The sequence below is a fragment of the Mastigoproctus giganteus genome, chromosome 4, assembly GCF_048544385.1.
Source record: "Mastigoproctus giganteus isolate SK-2022 chromosome 4, ASM4854438v1, whole genome shotgun sequence".
NCBI lineage: Eukaryota > Metazoa > Arthropoda > Arachnida > Uropygi > Thelyphonidae > Mastigoproctus > Mastigoproctus giganteus.
In genome coordinates this window covers 191200353-191222081 of record NC_143578.1, presented here as the reverse complement: position 1 = coordinate 191222081, position 21729 = coordinate 191200353, and the positions used below count along the sequence as shown (strand labels likewise).

General features: G+C 37.2%; 1 protein-coding gene across 1 annotated transcript in view; it reads right to left on the bottom strand.

Moving 5' to 3' along the window:
* The window catches only part of LOC150087283 (centromere protein I-like), a 174649-nt gene that overhangs the window by 81830 nt on the left and 71090 nt on the right, over positions 1-21729 (bottom strand). Inside the window, exon 4 of the mRNA XM_090372436.1 lies at positions 19611-19718. Within this exon, the coding sequence (XP_090228562.1) occupies positions 19611-19718 (108 nt within the window). The remainder of the gene's footprint in view (positions 1-19610; positions 19719-21729) is intronic.

The following is a 21729-nucleotide window of genomic DNA, read 5'->3' as shown; positions in this document are numbered from 1 at the left end:
ACTAACAGGTCTGTAATTACCCATGTCACCTTTACATCCCCCCTTTATAAATTAAGGATAAATTTTCACCTCCAATCCATGGGGATTTCCCTTGAGTCCTAGGATGCTCTCATAATTTTGGCTAAGGGTTTGCTTACTTCCTTTGCTGTCCTCTTTAATATAACTGAATAAATCCCATACACCCCCAGGTGCCTTTCTTATCTTTAATTTCAACAATTTCTCCTCCACTTTGCTCTCAGTTATTACAAACTCATTTAGCTCCCTGTTCGAGTTTAATAAGCTTCTGTCCTCCCTTCCCTATAGAATTCCTCATGCATGAATGCAGATGCAAAATATTCATTCAGTTTGTCAGCTATAATGAGCAAGATCATCAACAGACAAACCATCGATATCAAGTGGGCCAATCTGATTCATCCTCTTCTTTCTAGAGTTTACAAAAGTAAAGAAGTCTTTGCTGGTTTTTTTTTCCCTTTGCCAAAGACTTCTCATAATCTGCTTTTGCTTACCTAACCTCCTTTGTGACTTGAATACACACTAGCTTATATCTACCATAGGCTTCTGTATCCCCTGATAATTTGTATGCATCCCATGCATTGTCCTTCTTTGCCATGAATCTCATTAGTTCATCTGACATCCACCTTGAACAGTATTTCTCAGTTAGAACAAAATACTTAGAAGCTTCCAAGGTTACTTCCTTAAATGCTTCCCATTTAGAATTTACTGTTGGTAACATCACCAGTATAGAATTGGTCACCAGTACAGAATTTAAAAACTGCCTCAGACCATTGTGTAACTACCTCTGATGGGAGTTACTTCTTTTAAGTAAATCCCACATTAGTACACTGTGATCACTGCCACCTAGTGGCTCTTTTATCTGCAAATTGCATGAATAATCACTGCTGATAATCAGATCAAGAATATTACTCCTTCTGGTTGCCTCTTGGACAAGCTGCTGTAGAAAACAATCATCCAATAAATCCACAGATAGTGTGCAAGTGACTAACTCATGATTTTCTGTCAGATCAAGGAAGTTAAAATCCCTCATTATAAGACATTCTGATTTACTAGCCCACTCTATTTTTCTGTATAGTCGTTGATTGTAATCATCAGTCATTAGGCATATAACACACTCCTACCCTCATTTTTGCTTTCGCAGTGATTATGTCACACCAAACTGACTCAACATTGCACTTGGCCACCCATGTCAACTAGATGCACTTCCTTAGATTTTATGTGTTTCCTAACTAACAGCATGATCCCTTCTCCCTTCCTATCTTTTCTGTATATATTGTACATCCCAAATTCCAATTCTGCATTCCTTATATCAGTGTGAGACCACATCTCTGATATCCCAATAATATCCACCTTTGATGTTAGGACTCATTAAACATCAAAGGTGGATATTCACTTCAAATTCATCAACTTTATTTACTATACTCCTAGCATTGGTATACATGCAAGTATACATGCACCTGTTCTTACTCTTAGTTACCCTAACACAGCCCATGTATTTACTTGTTCCATGATGACTCCCAGCACCTTGCTTTCCAGGCTACTCCAAGAGCAGTGCAAGAATCACTTTCATTTCTACCTGTGGTTACTGTTAATATATTAATCTAAGAATTGCCCAAAATAGAAGTTTTCCGACCCACTTAACACTGCCTTGATAGCATACTGGAGAAGCAGTTTCACCTGTTAACAAGCACAGACCATGCTGAGGAAAATTCTACCCCGTGAGCCTTAAACAGTCTCTCCAATGACGAACTGATTGACAAGGCTCTCATCATATACTCCCTCTTGTCATGTGTGGGCAGAATTGCAGACACTTTCAATTTTAACCCCAGCTTGCAACTTTTTTTCAATGTTGATCTGTACTAGATAAGTAAGTCTGCAGATCTCCTACCCTTATTGACATTAGCGTCAAAGTGTAAAACAATATCTCCTTTTGTGCACTTTAAAAGATATCTGCTCTACAACATCATCAACTTTTGTCCCTGATAGACATATCCTGGTCCTATTCCACCTATCCTTTTTTGCACAATATATTTCCCGTTCCCTGAGTCACCAACGATAACTAGCTCCTGTGGGACCAGTGCATTCTGCCTTGAAGATTGCCTGTTGCACAGAAGTGAGTGCTGGCATTGAGTTGGGCAGCTGAAACTTGATGGGTCTCCTGTTTTAATTCCTTCGATGGCATCTGCCCTACTACTCAAACTCTCATAGATGCCAATCAGAATGCTGAGTTGGCACCCTGCCAGGTTTTAGAGCCATCCAAATTTTGGATTTCATATTATAGTCATACATAAAAGAAACAACTTAGTTAATATACATTAATGTATGCTGTATGTTACATTTCAGGTGTATTAGCAAATAGCCATAATTCATGATTTATTAAAAAAAAAAAAAAAAAACAAGCAAAAAGGGGGCGACTTTTATGCACGAGCTGAGAACATTTTATTTCTGTTCATCTGTCACACTGCCCATTCATTCCTCCAGTCAGTGCATGGCAACAGAAATAACATCCACTGCTTCAATTACAACACACAGTATATGGACAGCCTATGTGATATGTGCGAGAAAAGAAGGGGGAAAAAAAGATATAATAGCCTGATTTCTGTCTGATTTTAATTAAATTTGAGAAGGCTTGACAAATTCTTCTAAAAAGAGCCAATTATAAAATTTCATAAAAATCTATCATATGAGTGCTGAGTTAATACGTGTGGGACAGACAGACAGAGAAAGAAAGAAAGAAGGGGAGATTTTTATTCCAATTTCAATCAAATTCAGGATAGATCGACAAATCTTTCTAAAAGAGCCCAATGTGTAAAGTTTCATGAAAATTTAACCACTGAAAGCAGTGTTACATGTGGATGGATGGACAAAAAAATAAATGCTGGATTTCTACTGGTCTGATTTTAATGAAAGTTGGGTTGGCTCAACAAATCTTTATAAAAGAGCCATTATTATATGCAGATGTAAAGTAACTATTGAAGATGATAATGCTTTACATATATATGCTAATGTGCCTAAAAATACTGCAACATCTAAACTTCAAATTGTTGTTCACATTACTGCACACTGTATCCTACATCAAAAGAAATGTAATCTACAGTATACGGAAAAGAAGTAGAAAGGGTGATCCATAAGTAAAGAAACTACTTTGAATAACTCCTGATGTAAATATTTATATGTTATTTGAAAAATAGTTTATAATTTTTTTGTTGTTTCAGAATAACTGAACATAATAAATATATATATTGTGAGCCTTACTATGAAAAATAGGACTGAAATTGTAAAGGGGCATGCAAAATATTAAAATGCCGCAGAAGTTCAACATAAACCATCCACAATGAAGACTGCAAATCAAATTTTTAAAGAGTCCACTGAAGTGGGAATAGTGCATAACCTACCAAAACCCACCTTGTATCTCGAAGACATCTACCCATCTGGAACTTGTAAAAGAGGATAATGAAAGAAGTCTAAAAAAATCCCAAAGAAAGTGAGTGGTAATTTAAGTTTTGAACTTAACATACATGAAACATGTTTAAAATGAATCACAAAGAAACTTAAATACAACATCACATGTGGATATAAAGTTTTAACGATGACCCAGATTAGAATATTGGAAATTGCTGAATGGTTTTAGCCGAGCATTACAAGCCCAGATATCATTGACATCTTGTGGACTAATGAATTCACATTTAAATTAAATGTAACTATTAATTTCCATAACTGTGATTATTACTCTCTTCAAGAATAACCACCATTAATTCTTTAATAAGCATTTAAATGCACTTGATTTGGAATTTGGATAAGAAGGGATTCTCAGACCTTTTTTTTTTTAGAAGTGTTTCAGAATAACTGAACATAAGAAATATATATATTGTGAGCCTTACTATGAAAGAGAGGACTGAAATTGTAAAGGGGCATGCAATATATTAAAATGCCACAGAAGTTCAACATAAACCACCCACAATGAAGACAGCAAATCAAATTTTTAAAGGGTCCATTGCACAGAGGGTGCTAAGGTGCTAAGAGGGTGCTAAGAATCTCTGGGTACGACCAGGCTGCCATGCACAGAAACTGAACTTGGCCTGTTATAATATAAGATCACTCATCACACAAGACAGTATATTAGAGCTGGAAAAGGAATTAGAAAATGTGAATTAGAATATCATCAGTTTGGCTGAAACAAGAAGAAGAAATGAATCACTTATAAGTTTATCAAGTGGAAATCTGCTGTACACCAATGGAAACAGTGAAAGGAGTGAAGGTGGAGTTGGGTTTCCGGTCCATAAAGATTTTAAAAACAACATTTTGGAATTCAAAAGTACATCACCAAGGGTGTCAAGACTTGATACTCAAGATTTCTAAGAGGTACAAGCTAAAGATTATAATGATTTATGCACCAACATCGAGCCATGATGATGAAGAGGTTGAAGGAATGTACACCAAAATTGAGAATCTTTTGATGAGCAGAAAACCAACTACACTATTATTATGGGGGACTTCAATGCTAAGGTTGGAAAAAGACAAAACAGCGCAGAAAGGGGAACTATAGGAAATTTTGGAATAGGTGAAAGAAATGAAAGAGGTGAAAGACTTGTGGAATTTGCAGAATCTCAAGAATTGTCAGTAATGAACACTTTTTTCAAGAAAAGGGTGAACAGAAAGTGGACATGGAAGAGTCCAAATGAATTAACTACTAATGAAATCAACTTCATCCTCACTAATAGAAGATATTGTGAATGATGTTACCGTCCTGAATAAGGTTGGAAGTGATCACAGAACGGTAAGATGTACACTTGATATAGATGTAGGAAAAGAAAGGAAAAAACTGACTCGAGTAAATAATACAAAGGTCTTTGAGATAACAGAAGAGGAGAAAAAGCAGTCTGTACTGGAATTAAGAACAAGTTTGAGCTTCTGCAGACTGCTCAGGACCAAGATATCGACGAGGAATATTACAACTTTTTGAAAGTGATAAAGCCCAAGAAACCTATAGGGAAAAAGAAATCCAAAGAAGAAAAAATGAGTCAAGAAACACTTGTCATGATGAACCTTAGACAACAAATGAAAAGCAAGAAAAACACTGACAGGGAGAAAATTGAGTATATTGAGTTATGCAAAGCCATTAGAAAGAGACTCAGAGAGGACATAAGAAGATTTAACACAAGAAAAGTAGAACATGGAAGTGCTGTGGCTCAGAGCAGAACTGAGGGGGGCAGTTTTCCTCTGACTCACAGCCTTATAAAATGCACTGTTTGCTTGATGTTTGCAGAGCAATCGGGTACGGGACATGATACTGCCAAGGGGGATGTCTTTGTGTGCGCACGCGATGCAAGGAGTGTATCGATATCAGGCAACAACTCGGCGTTCTTGTGGGCCTATATGAGAGCTTGAAGGACAGGGTGGATGCCCTTGAAGAAACTAAATTGAGGGGCCCATCAAGCTCTCAGCTGCCCACATCAACGCCAGAGCTTGCACTTAGGCATCACGTGACACGGAGGCAACCCCCAAGGCAGAATGCGCTGGTCCCGAAGGAACTAGTAGTTGTTGGTGACTCTACTGTCAGGGAAACAGGAAACATGCTTTGTAAAAAGGATAGGTGGAACAGGACCAGGGTATGTCTACCAGGGGCAAAGGTTGATGACGTTGTAGAGCGAATATCATCTTTGAAGGGCACAAAAGGTGATATAGTTGTACACGTTGGCACTAATGATATTAAGAGGAGGAGACCGGCAGAATTACTTAACAAGTACAGGTCACTGTTGAACAAAAGCCGAGAATTAGGGTTGAATTTGAAAGTATCTGCAATTCTGCCCAGACACGATAGGAGGGAGTATATGATGAGAGCCTTGTCGATCAATTCAGCCCTGGAAAGATTGTGCAAGGCTCAAGGGGTAGAATTTTTTTCAGCCTGGTCTGTACTTGTTAACAGGAGAGATTGCTTCTACGGAGATGGGATACACTTAAATAGAAAGGATGCAAGAATATTTGCTGATGCTATCGAGGCAGTGTTAGTTGGGTCGGAAAACTGCTAGCTTGGGGGGAGACAAAGACCAATAGATTGACAGTAGCCACTGGCAGAGGTGAAAGAGATTCTTGCACTGCTTCTATTAGAATGAGCAGAAGCCTGAAAAACAAGATGCATGATAATTCAGAGACTGCTGGGAGCCATTGCGGTACAAGTAAACACATGGGTTGTGTTAGGGTAACTAAGAATAGAAACAGGTGCAGGTATACTTGCGTGTACACCAATGCTAGGAGTTTAGTAAATAAATTTGATGAATTTGAGGTATTGCTCAAAACATCAAAGGCAGATATTGTTGGGATTTCAGAGACGTGGTGTCACACAGATATAAGGGATGCAGAACTGCAATTTGGGGAGTACAACGTCTACAGAAAGGATAGACAGGATAGGAAGGGGGCAGGGGTTATGCTATTAGTTAAGAAACACATAAAACAATGGAAGTGAAGCCAGTCGACATCGCTGGACAGTGCAGTGTTGAGTCAGTTTGGTGTGACATAAGCATTGGGAGATCAAAATTGAGAGTAGGAGTGTGATATAGGCCTAATGACTCTGATGAGTATAATAAGAAACTGTACAGGGAAATAGAGTGGGCCAGTAAATCAGAGAGTCTTATAATGGGAGATTTTAATTTCCCAGATATTGACTGGAATTTGGGGGCTGGTCACTCACACACTGTAATTTGCAAAATTGCAGTGTGTGATTTGTAATTGCAGGGCTTTTGTGGATTTATTGGATGATTGTTTTCTACATCAGCATGTTCGGGAGGCAACTAGAGGAGTAATACTCTTGATTTGATTATCAGCAGTGATTCTTCATGCATTAAGAATCTGCAGATAAATGAACCACTAGGTGGCAGTGATCACAGTGTGCTGAAGTGGGATTTATTCAAAGAGGTAACTACCATTAGGGGTAAAGGGAAGGGTTATTGCTTCCATTGCGACTACGATGGACTGAGACAGTATTTAAATTCTATACAGTGGGACCAACTGATGATGTTACCAACAGCAAATTCAAAATGGGAAGCATTCAAAGAACTTATCTTGGAAGCTACTAGGCTTTACATACCAACTAAGAAATATTGTTCAAGGTTTAGGCCAAAATGGATGTCAGATGAACTAATGAGGCATATGGCAGAGAAGAAAAATGCATGGGATACTTACAAATTAACACATGACACATAAGCCTATGATAGATACAAGTTGATATGCAACCAAGTTACAAAGGAGGTTAGGCAGGCGAAGGCAGATTACGAGAAATCCTTGGCAAGGGATGCAAAGAAAAACAGCAAAGAGTTCTTTACTTATGTAAACTCTAGAAGGAAGGGGATGAATCAGATTGGTCCACTTGATATTGATGGGTCAACTGTTGATGATCCTGCTCAGGTAGCTAACAAACTAAATGAATATTTTGAATCGACATTCACACATGAGGAGTTATTTAGCGAGGGGAAAGCCAGAGGTGTATTCAACTCTAGCAGTAAGCTAGAGAATCTTGAAATAACTGGGAGTAAAGTGGAGGAGAAACTGTTGAAGATAAACACAAGAAAAGCACCCGGGGTGGATGGGATCTATCCAGTTATATTAAAGTAGGCAGCAAAGGAAGTAAGCAAACCCTTAGCCATAATTATGAGAGCTTCCTTGGACTCAGGGGAGGTACCCATAGACTGGAAATGTGCAAATGTGACCCCAATTCACAAAGGAGGATCAAAGGCTGACACAAGTAATTATAGACCTGTGAGCTTAACTTCTGTTCCAGGAAAATCACTGGTTAAAGAAGCACTGCAGGATCATTTAGACAAGACTTCAGTTATAGCTCGGACACAGCATGGTTTTGTTAAGGGGAAGTCTTGCCTGACCAATTTGATTGGATACTATGAACATCACTGGTTAAAGAAGCACTGCAGGATCATGTAGACAAGACTTCAGTTATAGCTCGGACACAGCATGGTTTTGTTAAGGGGAAGTCTTGCCTGACCAATTTGATTGGATACTATGATGCAGTCACAAAAGAACTGGATGCAGGAAATAGCTTTGATATTATATACTTGGATCTTAGAAAGGCTTTTGATACTGTTGCACATGGAAGACTGCTACACAAATTGGAGCAGTGTGACAGTGGAGGCAAATTGCTGCTATGGATAAAGGGGTGGTTGAGGGGGAGAAGACAGAGAGTGGTAATCAATGGACACTGCTCGTCGTGGAGTAATGTTATTAGTGGAGTCCCTCAGGGCTCAGTGTTGGGTCCATTATTGTTTTCTGTATTTATAAATGATATTGATGATGGTATATCAAGCTTAATGTCCAAGTTTGCAGACGATACAAAGGTTGGCAGGGTTGTCAAGGACACTATGCTGCTGCAACAGGATCTGGAAAGGTTGAGCAGATGGGCTGAGAGGTGGCAAATGAAGTTTAACATTGACAAATGTAAAGTACTACACATGGGAAACAGCAACCCCAGAGCAACGTATCAACTCTGTGGTACTACACTGACAGTGGTAGAGAATGAAAGGGACTTGGGGGTGGTTGTGCAGGCAGATATAAGTTCTCTGAGCAGTGCAGACAGGCTGCAAGAGTAGCTCATGGAGTATTGTCAATGATATACAGGAATTTTTCCAGCAGGGATAAGGAGGTGATTATTCCCTTGTATAAGGCAATGGTGAGGCCACAACTAGAGTACTGTATACAGGTCTGGAGGCCTCATTTCAAGAAGGATGCAGAGCTGCTGGAACGAGTACAGAAGGGCAACAAGATTAGTGAATGGAACAAAGGGGTGCTCTTACGAAGAAAGGCTTAAGTTTTGCAAATTACAGTGTCTGGAGACTAGGCACCAGCGAGGTGATCTGACAGAGGTGTACAAAGCCTTGAATGTTTTGAGCATGCTCAATGCTGATGGGATTCTTCCTTTAGCTCAGAATAATCACCTGAGAGGGCATAAATTCAAATTGAGGAAAGACAGATGTAGGATAGACGTGCGGAAATTTGCCTTTAGCCAGCGGGTGGTTGGTTAGTGGAACAGACTTCCATCCCTTGTAGTGGAGGTTGATAGCCTAAATAAGTTTAAGGCTCAGCTGGACAGGTATTTTGAACGAACAGAGGGGTGAAGTGGAAGTGGGTTGAAGGCATAATTCAAATGCCAGAAGACTACTATAGAGAATTATACAAGGAGCGAGGGACTGATGCCAAACAGTGGGGAAGATGGATTGCAAAGTAGCAACACATACGACATACCCGATATTCTTCCTGATGAGGTAGTAGTAGTAGTAGTGGCATGTGATGCAAGAAAGCAAATGTATGAGCTTATGCAGCATCAGCCAAAAAAAAAAAAAAAAAAAAAAAAAATCACACCATTCCCTCCAAATGCCTGTCCTGTTCCTCCTTAAATTTATTCAACCTATCAACTTCCACAACGACAGATGGAAGTGTGTTCCAACAATTAACCACCCGATGGCTAAAGGCAAATTTCTGCACATCTATTCTACATCTGTCTTTTCTTAATCTGAATTTATGCCCCCTTAGGTTCGTAATCTGAACAAGTGGAAGGATGCCATCAGAATTCAGCGTGCTCAACCAATTCAAGGCCTTATATACCTCAATCAGATCACCGCGCAGGTGCCTACTCTCCAGCCACTGCAATTTGCAGAACTTAAGCCTCTCTTGGTAAGAGGATCCCTTCATTCCCCTCACCAATCTTGTTGCCCTTCTCTGTACACGCTCAAGTAAATCTACATCCTTCCTAAAATGAGGCCTCCAGACCTGTGGCCTGACCATTGCCTTATACAGAGGGATAATCACCTCCTTTTCCCTGCTAGCAAAATTCCTATATATCATTGACAAAACCCCATGACCTGGCCTGGCAGCCTGTCTGCATTGCTCAGAAAACTTCATATCTGCCTGCACAATTACTCCCACGTCTTTTTCATTTTCTACCACCTTAAGTGTAGTACCACACAGTTGGTACATTTCTCTGGGGTTACTTCTACCCATATGTAGTACTTTGCATTTGTCAAGGTTAAACTTAAGTTGCCACTTCTTAGCCCATATGCCCAAATTATCTAGATCCTGTTGCAGTAGCACACTGCCATTACTGTCATTAACAACCCTGCCAAACTTTGTATCATCTGCAAACTTCGACATTAAGCCTGATATACCTTCATCAATATCATTGATAAATATACAAAACAACAGTGGACCTAACACCGAACCCTGTGGGACTCCACTAATAACATTAGTCCAAGAAGAGCAGCACCCATTGATTACCACCCTCTGTCTTCTAGCACTTAACCATTCTTTTATCCATTGTAGCAACTTACCTTTAATACCATTCTGCTCCAATTTGTACAACAGTCTTCCATGCGCAACAGTGTCAAAAGCTTTTCTGAAATCCAAATATATGATATCAAAATTATTTTTCGCATCCAGTTCCTTTGTAACCACATCATAATATCCTATCAAATTTGTCAGACAAGACTTTCCCTTAACAAACCCATGCTGTGTCGGAATTATTGCTGCAGTCTTGTCTAGATGATCCTGCAATGCATCTTTAACCAGTGACTCCATTATTTTACCAGGAACAGAAGTTAAACAACTGGTCTGTAAATACTCGTGTCACCCTTCGATCCCCCTTTGTGAATTGGGGATACATTTGCACATCTCCAGTCTGTGGGTACCTCCCCTGAGTCCAAGGATGCTCTCATAATTATGGCTAAGGGTTTGCTTAGTTGCTTTGCCGCCTCCTTTAATATAACTGGATAGATCCCATCCACCCCAGGTGCTTTTCTTACGTTTAACTTCAACAATTTCTCTTCCACTTTGCTCTCAGTTATAACAAAATCATTAAGTATCTTGCTACAATTTGATAATCTTCTGCCATTTTCAAACCTTAATAATTCCTCACATGCGAATGTAGATGCAAAATACTCATTCAGTTTGTTTGCTATCTGAGCAGGATCATCTACAGTCGAGCCATCGATGTCAAGTGGACCAATCAGATTCATCCCCTTCCTTTTAGAGTTTATATAAGTAAAGAAATCCTTGCTGTTTTTCTTAGCATCTTTTGCCAAGGATTTCTCGTAATCTGCCTTCACCTGCCGAACCTCCTTTGTGACCTGATTACAGATTAAATTATTTCTGCCATAGGCTCTGAGTCGCTTGATAATTTATATGCATCCCATGCATTTTTCTTCTCCATTACGAGTCTCATTAGTTCATTTGACAACCATTTAGGCCTAAACCTTGAACAATATTTCTTAATAGGTATGAACCTTTTAGTAACTTCCACGATTAATTCCTTGAATGATTCCCACTTAGAATTTACTGTTGGTAACATCGTCAGTTGATCCCACTGTACAGAATTTAAAAACTGTCGGAGACCACTGTACTCGCCTTTACGGAAGCAAAAACCCTTTCCTTTACCCCTGATGGTAATTAAATCTTTAAGTAAATCCCACGTCAGTACACTGTGATCACTGCCACCTAGTGGTTCTTTTATCTGCAAATTCCTAATACATGAATGATCACTGCTGATAACCAGATCAAGAGTATTACTTTCTCTGGTTGCCTCTCGAACATGCTGCTGCAGAAAACAATCATCCAATAAATCCACAAAAGTCTGACTAGTGTGTGAGTGACCAACCCACAAGTTCCAGTCAATATCTGGGAAGTTAAAATCCCCCATTATAAGACATTCCGATTTACTAGCCCACTATTTCTCTGTACAATTGTTCATTGTACCCATTCAAGTCATTAGGCCAATAACACACTCCTACTCTAATTTTTGCTTTCGCAGTGCTTATGTCACACCAAACTGACTCAACAGTGCACTGTTCATCTCTATCAACTGGATGCACTTCTTTTGATTTTATGTTTTTCTTTATTAACAACATAACACCTCCTCCCTTCCTATCCTGTCTATCCTTTCTGTACACATTGTACTCCCCAAATTCCAGTTCGGCATTCCTTATATCTGTGTGACAAGGCTCTTCACAAAGTGCATTAGAAAAGGTGTGACGCCTAAGCAGTGGAATAATGCAATCATAGTTTTGCTGCATAAGAAAGGAGATAAATCAGAAATTGGAAATTATAGACCAATTAGCTTGTTATCCCACATCTAAAAGTTGTTCACAAGGGTCGTTACTAACAGATTATAAAGAATACCTGATGAGAATCAACTGAAAGAGCAATCTGGCTTTAGGACAGGATTCTCAACTATGGATCACCTTCATGTAATATCACAGCTAATGGAGAAAACAAATGAATATAAAACACCGTTATGCCTGGCATTTGTGGATTATGAAAAGGCATTTGACTCCATACAGCATAAGGCAATGTTTCGGGCACTGGAAAGACAAGGCATAGGTACCCCACATATTATGATTTTGAAGAAAATATATGAGAGTGCTACCTCCTTTATTAGACTAGACAAAGACAATAGGAAATTTAAAATCAAGAAAGGAGTTCGACAAGGAGACACAATATCTCCGAAGCTGTTTACTGCTGCCCCTTGAGGAAGCTTTCAGAAGATTAGACTGGTCGCAGAAAGGAGTCAATGTGAACGGAGAGTACCTAAACCATTTACTATTTGCAGATGACATTGTGGTCATAAGCCACGATCCCAAAGAATTAGAGGAAAATCTTAATCAGTTATGCACAGTTAGTAAGGATTTTGGACCAAAGATGAATATGGCTAAAACAAAAGTAATGATGAACAAGTATGCCACAGAAAGGGAAATAATGATTGAAGGAGCAGTAGTTGAAAAGGTGGAGTCATATACTTATCTTTGACAAGTTATTAGCTGTAATAATGATAAATGGCTGGAAGTCAAGAGAAGAATAAATTTTGGATGGATAGCATTCAGGAAATATAGTCACATACTGAAGAGCAATATCCCAGTTTGTATGAAACGTAAAATAATGAACCAATGTATACTCACCACCATGACTTATGGAAGTGAAACTTGGGCACTCACCAAAAGAATGGAAGAGAAGGTGAGAACTACACAGCGAAGAATGGAACGAATTATATTGGGAATCAGACTGTTAGATAAGAAGAGAAACACATGGATTAGGCAGCAAACTCAAGTAAAGGACATTTTTATCAAAACTAAAGAACTAAAATGGTCTTGAGCAGGACACATAGCTCGAAGACATGATGACAGATGGACTAAGAAAATAACAGAATGGTATCCAAGAGGAGCTGGAAGACAAAGGTGGATTGATGAAATTCATGGGTTTGTGGGTAGTAAATGGATGGCCAGTGCTCAAAACTGAAGGAACTGGAAAGTTGCTGGAGAGGCCTTCATCCTGCAGTGGATTGAAAATGGCTGATGATGATGACAAGAGTGCTATCTAAGACTGTTAAAGGACAAAATCATTTCATTAATGCAGTCCAAAATCAATTTTTAACATTTTTTTGTGCAGGATGGAGCACCAGCTTACTGTACAAAAATTACATACAAATTCTTAGACAAAATGTTCCTAGATCAATGGATTGGATTGTACAGTTATATTGAATGGCCAATGCACTTCCCTAGAATTAACACTCTGCAATTACTTTTTGTGAGGATTCTTAAAAACATAATAAGCGCAGGTCTCTTCTGGAGCTTCAGCAGGCATTACTTACAGAATCTGAGAACATTTATGAGAAATTGTGCCTTGCTTGAAATTGTGTGTCACTCCATGCCCAAAAGACTATACTTTGTAAGACCAAAATATCATTCGCATTCTCTTGATTTCTTCCATTCACAATATTTCAACTTTAACTCAGTGATGGCTGTGGTGACATGTGCCAAATAAAATTGAAAATTAAAATTGCTATCAGAATGATGTTATTTATATCATTCTAATAGCCCATTTCAACTATCAAGTTTTGTTTTTTTTATATTCCTCAGTATATATAATAAGACTTTTGATCTGCACCCAATTTTGTTGAAATTTGAGAAGTATATCCATAAAAAACTGTCACATTTGAGTATTAGGCATGTGCATATGCATCAATCCATGTAATAACAGGCTTAAGCATCCATTGAAACACCATGAGTTTGTAGTAAAAATTAACATCACAGGTTATAAAAAATTAACTATAGAGGGGCATGGATGTCTAATATTAATTTATTTTCGATTTCATATTTGACATGTCACTGTTTCAGTTTGAAGTATATTATAGTATAGTTGGATTTTAATTCTTGGAGGATAAACTAATTCATAAATTTATTGTTTCATGTTGACTGTATTACTGTTGTTAGCAGACTTTACATTCAGCACAGTTGACTGTGTAAATGAAATTCTTATTTTACTATGTCACATGAGCATTTCAGTTCTGCATACCCATCATTATTGTCAAAATATTAAAATATAAAATAGCAAACCTTTATAATTACATTAGCATACAATATTATCAATTTCATTTGCAGATTTATTGTCAATTTTTATCTGTAACCTGATTCACATATATTATGCACGTGATTGCAGAAATTCTATTAAGCACAAGAAACTGGCAAAGAAATCCTACCAAATTCTCAAAATCTTTACTTTTTTTTAAAAAGTCTCAAATTCTTTAGATTTTTTAAAATATTTTTAAAACCAAGTGTATACTTTGTTTTAAGTATATCCATAGTAAAGTTTTTATTCTTAAAGTTTTATTCTTAAATTTTTAGAAAAGTTTAAAAAAGTTTTAAAACATTTAAAAATGCAGTAGACTCTCGATTTTCCAGGATAGATGGTGAAAAAAAAAAAAATCCCGGATAATTGATTTCCCGGTCAATCCAAACGTACAGAAGTCCCCGACATATGTAAGAGATATGTTCCAGGACTTCTTACTTCGTCGAGCTTTACGCAACTCGGGATTGACTTGGAAAATATTGCTGCTATATTATTATTGAGAAATCTGAATTCAGCGCGATACTTGTTAATGTTTGACCATTTTCATATATACTTATTAGTTTAATTTTCTGATCCAAATCGATCGCTATTCTTTTTTTGGTAGATTTACTAGTACTGCTGTCACTTATTCTCTTAGTTGGCATCATGATAATGATCAAAATGAAATTTTCTGTAAAGAACTTCACAGGGTTAAGGTGAAAACTCACTATTATCACCCCGTGCAAGCTCACATTTTACTAAAGCACATTTCTGGAGGTCACAAAAAAACAAAAACAATTTACCCTTTCCCGTTTTATTGGACTTTTCTGTTAGTGCAATCTATTATAAACGGGTAGTAAGCTCGATCTTATTGCATTTGCGATGATACCGATAGCTGGAATTCTGGAATTTTTATATGACTGAAGATTTTAATGAAATGGGTGTCTCCTTCACTAAAATCTTCAGTCATATAAAAAAAAAAAAACATAAATAAATTGTAAGAATCTTCTCCTCTTTCCTATTTTTTTGCTTGTTACTCCGTCCGATCTCACGTGTACAATTTGTGCATGCCATGATCGTCGTTATTTAAATTTTACAATCCTATAAAAAAAAAATAATAATAATAAATAAATATAAAAAAATTGAGCGGAAACAAATTTACGTAAATCCGTAGTTGCGTATGTCGGTGACTTACTATATCGAAAAATGTTCAGGAACCTATGTAAAAAATATGGCGATAGATAAAAAAAAAAAAAAAACTTACCACGTACTACTCGTGTGTCCAATACGATGCTTCCCTTTATTTTTGCGATGTCGATTTTAAATCTAATAACTTCCCTTTATTTTTTATGATGTTGCGTATGGTTTGGTCACCAACATTATAATGGTTAATTAGAAATTTAACAGATGCACCGTTTTCAAACTTTTGAATAATTTCAAGTCTTTTTTAACTGAAAGTGAAACTCTTTTGCATTTACCCATCATTTTCGCGATTTCAAAACAAAAAAAATATATATATATTTACTATAAAAAAAATTCAACATCCCTGATATAAATAACAAAACAAAATTTGTCTTTTTGCGGTGCAACGAAACAACAATCGACGCAACGTACTTAAACAAACTAAACATTTGGTCTCTTTTTTTTTTGAGCGGCGGATGTGAAGACAGCAGGGGTTGCAAGATAATAGGTACACTAATCTCCCAGTGACGACTTATAACACCAGTTCTTGTTGCTTATTTACAATTTGCAAAACATCTGTTTATACCTATTCTAGTTATTACTTGAATTTTATGATTTCTGGTTGGTTTTTTTTTTTTTTTTTTTTAAATTTGGAATCTTGAAATGTCCCGGTTAATCCGATCCCAGTAAATCAAGAGTCTGCTGTATATTGTTTCATATATGCTTAAAAATATTCCACAAGATATCTCTGCAAAATATCTCTTGTGAATTTATATGCTTATAAAAATATCTATTAAGCTGTTTTGATAATTTTTTTAATCCTGATTCAACCTGATTTAATCCTTGAAAATTTTTAATCCTGATTTATAAAAAATAAATTAAAATGCATTAAAAAGTGCCCAATTTGAAAGTATTTATTGCGCTATTTCAATCATTTCCATAGTATTCTTCAAATAGGCCTACGGGTTGCAAGACCACAATACTATCTTTCTGTCTCAGACCCTTAAGTGCTAACTTCTGTCTAATGTTAAGATTAGAGAGAGCTGCCCTAGCCTGGCTTAAAATGGCTGAGGTCCTTGCCAGAATTTCATTGGCTACAACTATAGGTTTTAACAGTTTATTTTTAATTTTATTGGTTTTAACGCTTTTATTACTGTATAATTTATTGTAAAGTTATTGTAAATAGTATTTATTGTAATTATTTTACATCTTTTTATCCAAGTAATATTAAATTATTTAATTGGTTTATTGTGTTTATTTCATTTTATTTTCTACATGCTTTAACATGGTTGGTGTCAACTGCTTAATTCACAATATTTCCATAGTATCGTGGAAAATGCAGACACACCAGCTAGTGTGACTTTTAAGAATGTGTCAGATAGTGGGTTAAAGGCCAGTATCTGATATGGATGTAAACTGCAGAAGAGGCTAGTTTCGTCAGCAATGAAAATGACCTGCTGTGTGCAGTTCTAACACTTCCCATCCAAGTGTCAGCTGCTACGATCTCGACAGACCATACATTGCTGATGCACAGCAACGCTATACCATGCCATTTCTGGAAACATTGTATTCTTCCATTTCAAAACTGAAAGTCAAACACCATCTTGTATACTTTGTCAACCTCTTTATTTCATCAATGCATAAGCTCATCCACATGGGGGAGGCTAATACTACAAAAACATTTTGTTTTATAGTATAATTATAGCACTTTATAGTATAATTATAGTATTTTATAGTATAATTATAATATAGCACTGTGCAATATACCAGCTTTCCTCAAATAAAATTTCTGGGTGTGCCACTGCACCAATGTACCACAAATTGGTATGTTGTTTGCCCTTGCTTCATAAAACCACCCTCAAATTTCCTCTTTGAGGTCTGCATGCCTTGCTACTCGAATTTTTTTTCAAGGGCAACTTGCTTTTGCTGCTGCAGACCCCACAGCTGGCCAGTTCCCTCCTTATACCAGTTTTTTTCTCATTTTTGCCTACAGCCTGAGAGATTTTGTGTACAGTGGACAAGAATGAGAAAACTAACCATCATGTTTTCTTTTATTATTAGTATTAGTAACAGTCATATGGTGCAAGAAATGCTGCAGCAGCATTTCTTTCTTCAGCAGCAAGTCTTATGCTGCAGCAGCCAAAAAAAGGAGCAAAATAATAATAATAATAATAAAATTAAATTAAGTAAATAATTCATAAACAATAAAAGGAAAAAAAAATACACAACCTATGCATTTCCCACCATAGGTAACTATTCAGATGACCTTTAAATTTCCCCAAACCACCCATGTAGGTAACTTATTCCAGTGATTTAACTCGCTAGCTAAAATAAAACTTCCTGCAATCCAGTCTAAACATCCTCCCCCCCGTAACTTGAATTATGGCCTCTAGTTCTAGAATCACTTATAACTGATATGATTATAACAAATTTTGTCTTCATTCATTCTACTTTTGCCTCTCAGAGCCTTATACACCTCAATCAATTCTCCTCTAAGGTGCTTAGTTTCCAAGCTGTGCAACCCATATATTCAAAGTCTTTCCTCATATGGATGCCCTTTTTCTGATCTCACCAGGTGAGTTACCCATTTCTGGACCCTTTCAAGAAGCTTTATGTTCTTTTTTTATGTGCAGTTTCCATACTTGAACACAGCATTCCAAGTGTAGTCTAACAATAGCTTATAATAATGGGATTATGATGTCCTTATTTCCACTAGAAAATGTTCAATAAATAATTGATAGGATATCATGGGCCTTCCTTGCAATCTGTCTACAATGCTTGGAGAACTTCCAAGTCTGACTGTATCGTAACTCCCAAGTCCCTTTCTTCCACTACTGACTTTAGTTCCACTCCACCAAGTGTATAAGTTATTGATATTTTTCAAGCTTGCTTCACCAACATATCGAAAAGACATAAACAACTATAGTATGAGCAAAGTTGTTTTATTTTACTGTGTACGTGCTGAAGTGGGAGGAGTGCAATTTTTAGGATCTGTTTCTATAAATGTTTAAATAGGCAAATTAATATAATTGTTTGAACAGTTGCTCTCCTCCCTGCACAAAATGTCCTCAGTAGCTTGATAAGGTTTCAAATTAAACAATATATTAAATAGACATTGGAGCAATAATTTGTATTCAAATTAAAGATTAATCTTATTTTGAAATAGCTATAAAATACTCAGCAAACCATACAAGACCCACTCCTTGGCAGAGGAGGTGAAACTTCAGATTATTATATACACTGAATTAACAAGGTTCCCCCGTATTTATATAAAATGTTTTTTTGTCTTGATTAAACCTCTCTCATAGACTATGACAGTGACCTTAATGTAATCCCAACTATAAAATTCCTGTGTTGTTGTTTATAAAAAAAAATCGCTTTGAATTTTTGGGAAGTGTGTAGTTATATCAAGCCTAATACTTCATGTACAAATAAGGGAACCCATAAACTTAATTTATCATTGATAATTATTAATGAGCCATTTATCATGTTCCAGAATAGCAGTAGATAATTCCATTTCCACTCTTGTAATAAATTTCCACATGCCATAAATGACTCATAACAATGCAAGCTACCTTTATTTCAAAACAACTGAACCATACATTACTGCATACTTACTTCAAGATAATTAGAGTGAGAGTTAAAACTTTTGTGGCTCTGATACAAATTCACCAGTCTGAACAACTAGCTCTAATTAGGTTGGCTGGATCTAATCAGGTTCTCTTAGGTTGGCACTTTGCCAACTTCTTAAGAAAACTGCCAATCTGAGAGAAGCCAGGAACTAAATTTTCAGATTCTCAGTTTGTCTGTCTGATTCATGAAGGTTAAATATATCTTGTTTAACTTAAATTGATATGGACAAAGGACAATGTCATTCTGATTGTGCAATTTTTACTAGAAGGCATTTGTTACTATAAGCGATAAATGTCTATGTTTCAAAGCGTACTAATTTAGGGAAATAGATTCTAGGCTTAGAAATGAAAACTACTGCTATAAAATATAATTTTAAATGTTACCTTAAAGCAATGATCATAACTCACCAGAGCTTTATGTTCAACAAAGAAGAAAATAATGGAATACAATTCATTCAACACTTCTTTTCTCTCAATAAAATCATATACTGCTAGAATCCATTTGATCAGACTTTCCTGTAATTGCAAAAAACCACATTACTGATAATCATGATTACTGACATTAAACATCGTAGGTGCAAAGATATCAATCCAATTAATATAAGTTTCTTAACAAACTGCAATCCCTCAACTAAATAACCGAATTATGGCTGACATTTCTGGATCCCATGAGGAATCTTATCACCAGGCAAAAAAAAGGAAAGTTATCACAGACAGAAAAAAAAAAAAAAAAAACACAAGTATCACTATATCTAACAAAACAAAAGAATCACACTGACAGATTTTGCCACATAATTTGGTTATTTAGGGTTAATATTCAGGTTAGGAAGTTACAATGGCATAGCTCAATGTAACTTCCATAGCACTTGAAAAAGTTGGGAAGCTTCCAATGTAACTTCCATAGCAATTGAAAAAGCTCGGAAACACCCAGTGTTTCCAACTTTTTTCGATACGGGGCCCAACTGGCTTTTGGCCTGACATTTCATGGCAAACGTCCATTGTGGGGATCATAGCTGAGCAATTTTTTGAAACCAAAGAAATGCCAATAACAACCACAACCCAGTTCGATTTAAAAGTATTTAATGAAACAATGTTTCTCATTTGAACAATTTCTAAGTGAAAACAAAACATCGCAGGCATCTGCCGAATGAAAAAAAAACTCAAACAAGTTTAAGCTGAAGCCACTTTAATGAGAGATGTTCTCCTGAAATTTCTGCACCAGTTTCTCACTCCTAGTTTCTGTTATAGAAAGTGCACATCTAAGATCTGCCTCAAATTCAAGGCAGATCTTAGATTCTGATCTAAGATCTGCCTTGAATTTGAGGCAGATCTTAGATCAGAATCTAAGAGTTCTGAGCCTTTGTCTTTAGCTGCACCAAATTTGAGAAGCCTGATTCACAAAGATAAGCCATTGCAATCGGCAGGAGCTTCCGAAGGCATTCCTTTGCAATGTTGGTAGCTTCCCATCATTTTTGGTCAAAACTCATAAATAGAGGAAGCTTCAATCAGTTCACCCTGCAGGTCATCCTGGACGTCACTGGACTGGCACTCATGAGGAAAAGGATTCCTATGAAATAATAACGCATATATCCAGTAAAAATATCTTTAATTATAAATAAATACTTTGGAGCTTTCAAGGCTGAATGTGCCTCTTTATCAACAAATAGAATGGAAACTTTAGAGATAAAAATTATTTTAATGGACACAGAGTTGTGCGTGCAGTGAGGCGTGCTAGGACACGAGGTAAGCCATTCAACCATTAAACTGGCATTCATTGTTGCTGCATGGACGTGCGTAGTTTTGCCTCCAGTGCTTATCTAGACTTAAAACAGTTGCCTCCAAGATGGGGTGTAGTCTCATGCCTTTGCAGAGGTTCATGGCTCTCAAATTACACAATATATTGAGTGACTCTAACCAGAGGCGGTGGCGAAAGTGTCGGGACTGGTCAATTACTTCGTAGTCCTGCTTGGGATTGAGGTCGTGGTGAGTCAACCAGAAGTGTTCCGCGATTGCGGACTGGTTGGTCTCAGCAAGGCGAATCGATCTGTCGTGTTCTGCGAGGCGGTCTTGAAGATGTCTCGAGGTCTCTCCTATGTAGCAGCTGTCACAATATACTGAATGTATATTGTGACAGCATTGAATGTATATTGTGACATATTCAGTATGCGGTATACTGAATCACTGCATTAGAGAGAGGTGACCAGAGTCTTTACGTTGGAAACTAGAAAACGTAAGTTTCTACCAGGCTGCTGCATGCATTTTATATGGTATTCTCAGAGGATTTTTGAGATCCAACCCTGAAATGCCTGAATAGAAGGGAATGTAGGTGGTAGCACATTGTCCTCAGTTGATGGTGGTCTCGGGTGGACTGTGAGCTCGTGCGGTGTTTGTAATAAGCACTTGTCCAATATGTGGGTTAGGTAGCTACAATTGATCAAGTCTGTCCTCACTCTGAAAATCTCGTTGCGCCTAGCTTTATCTGTGCTGGAGTGGCTCCAAGCCCTGGAGAATAGAGTGCGGGCAGTGC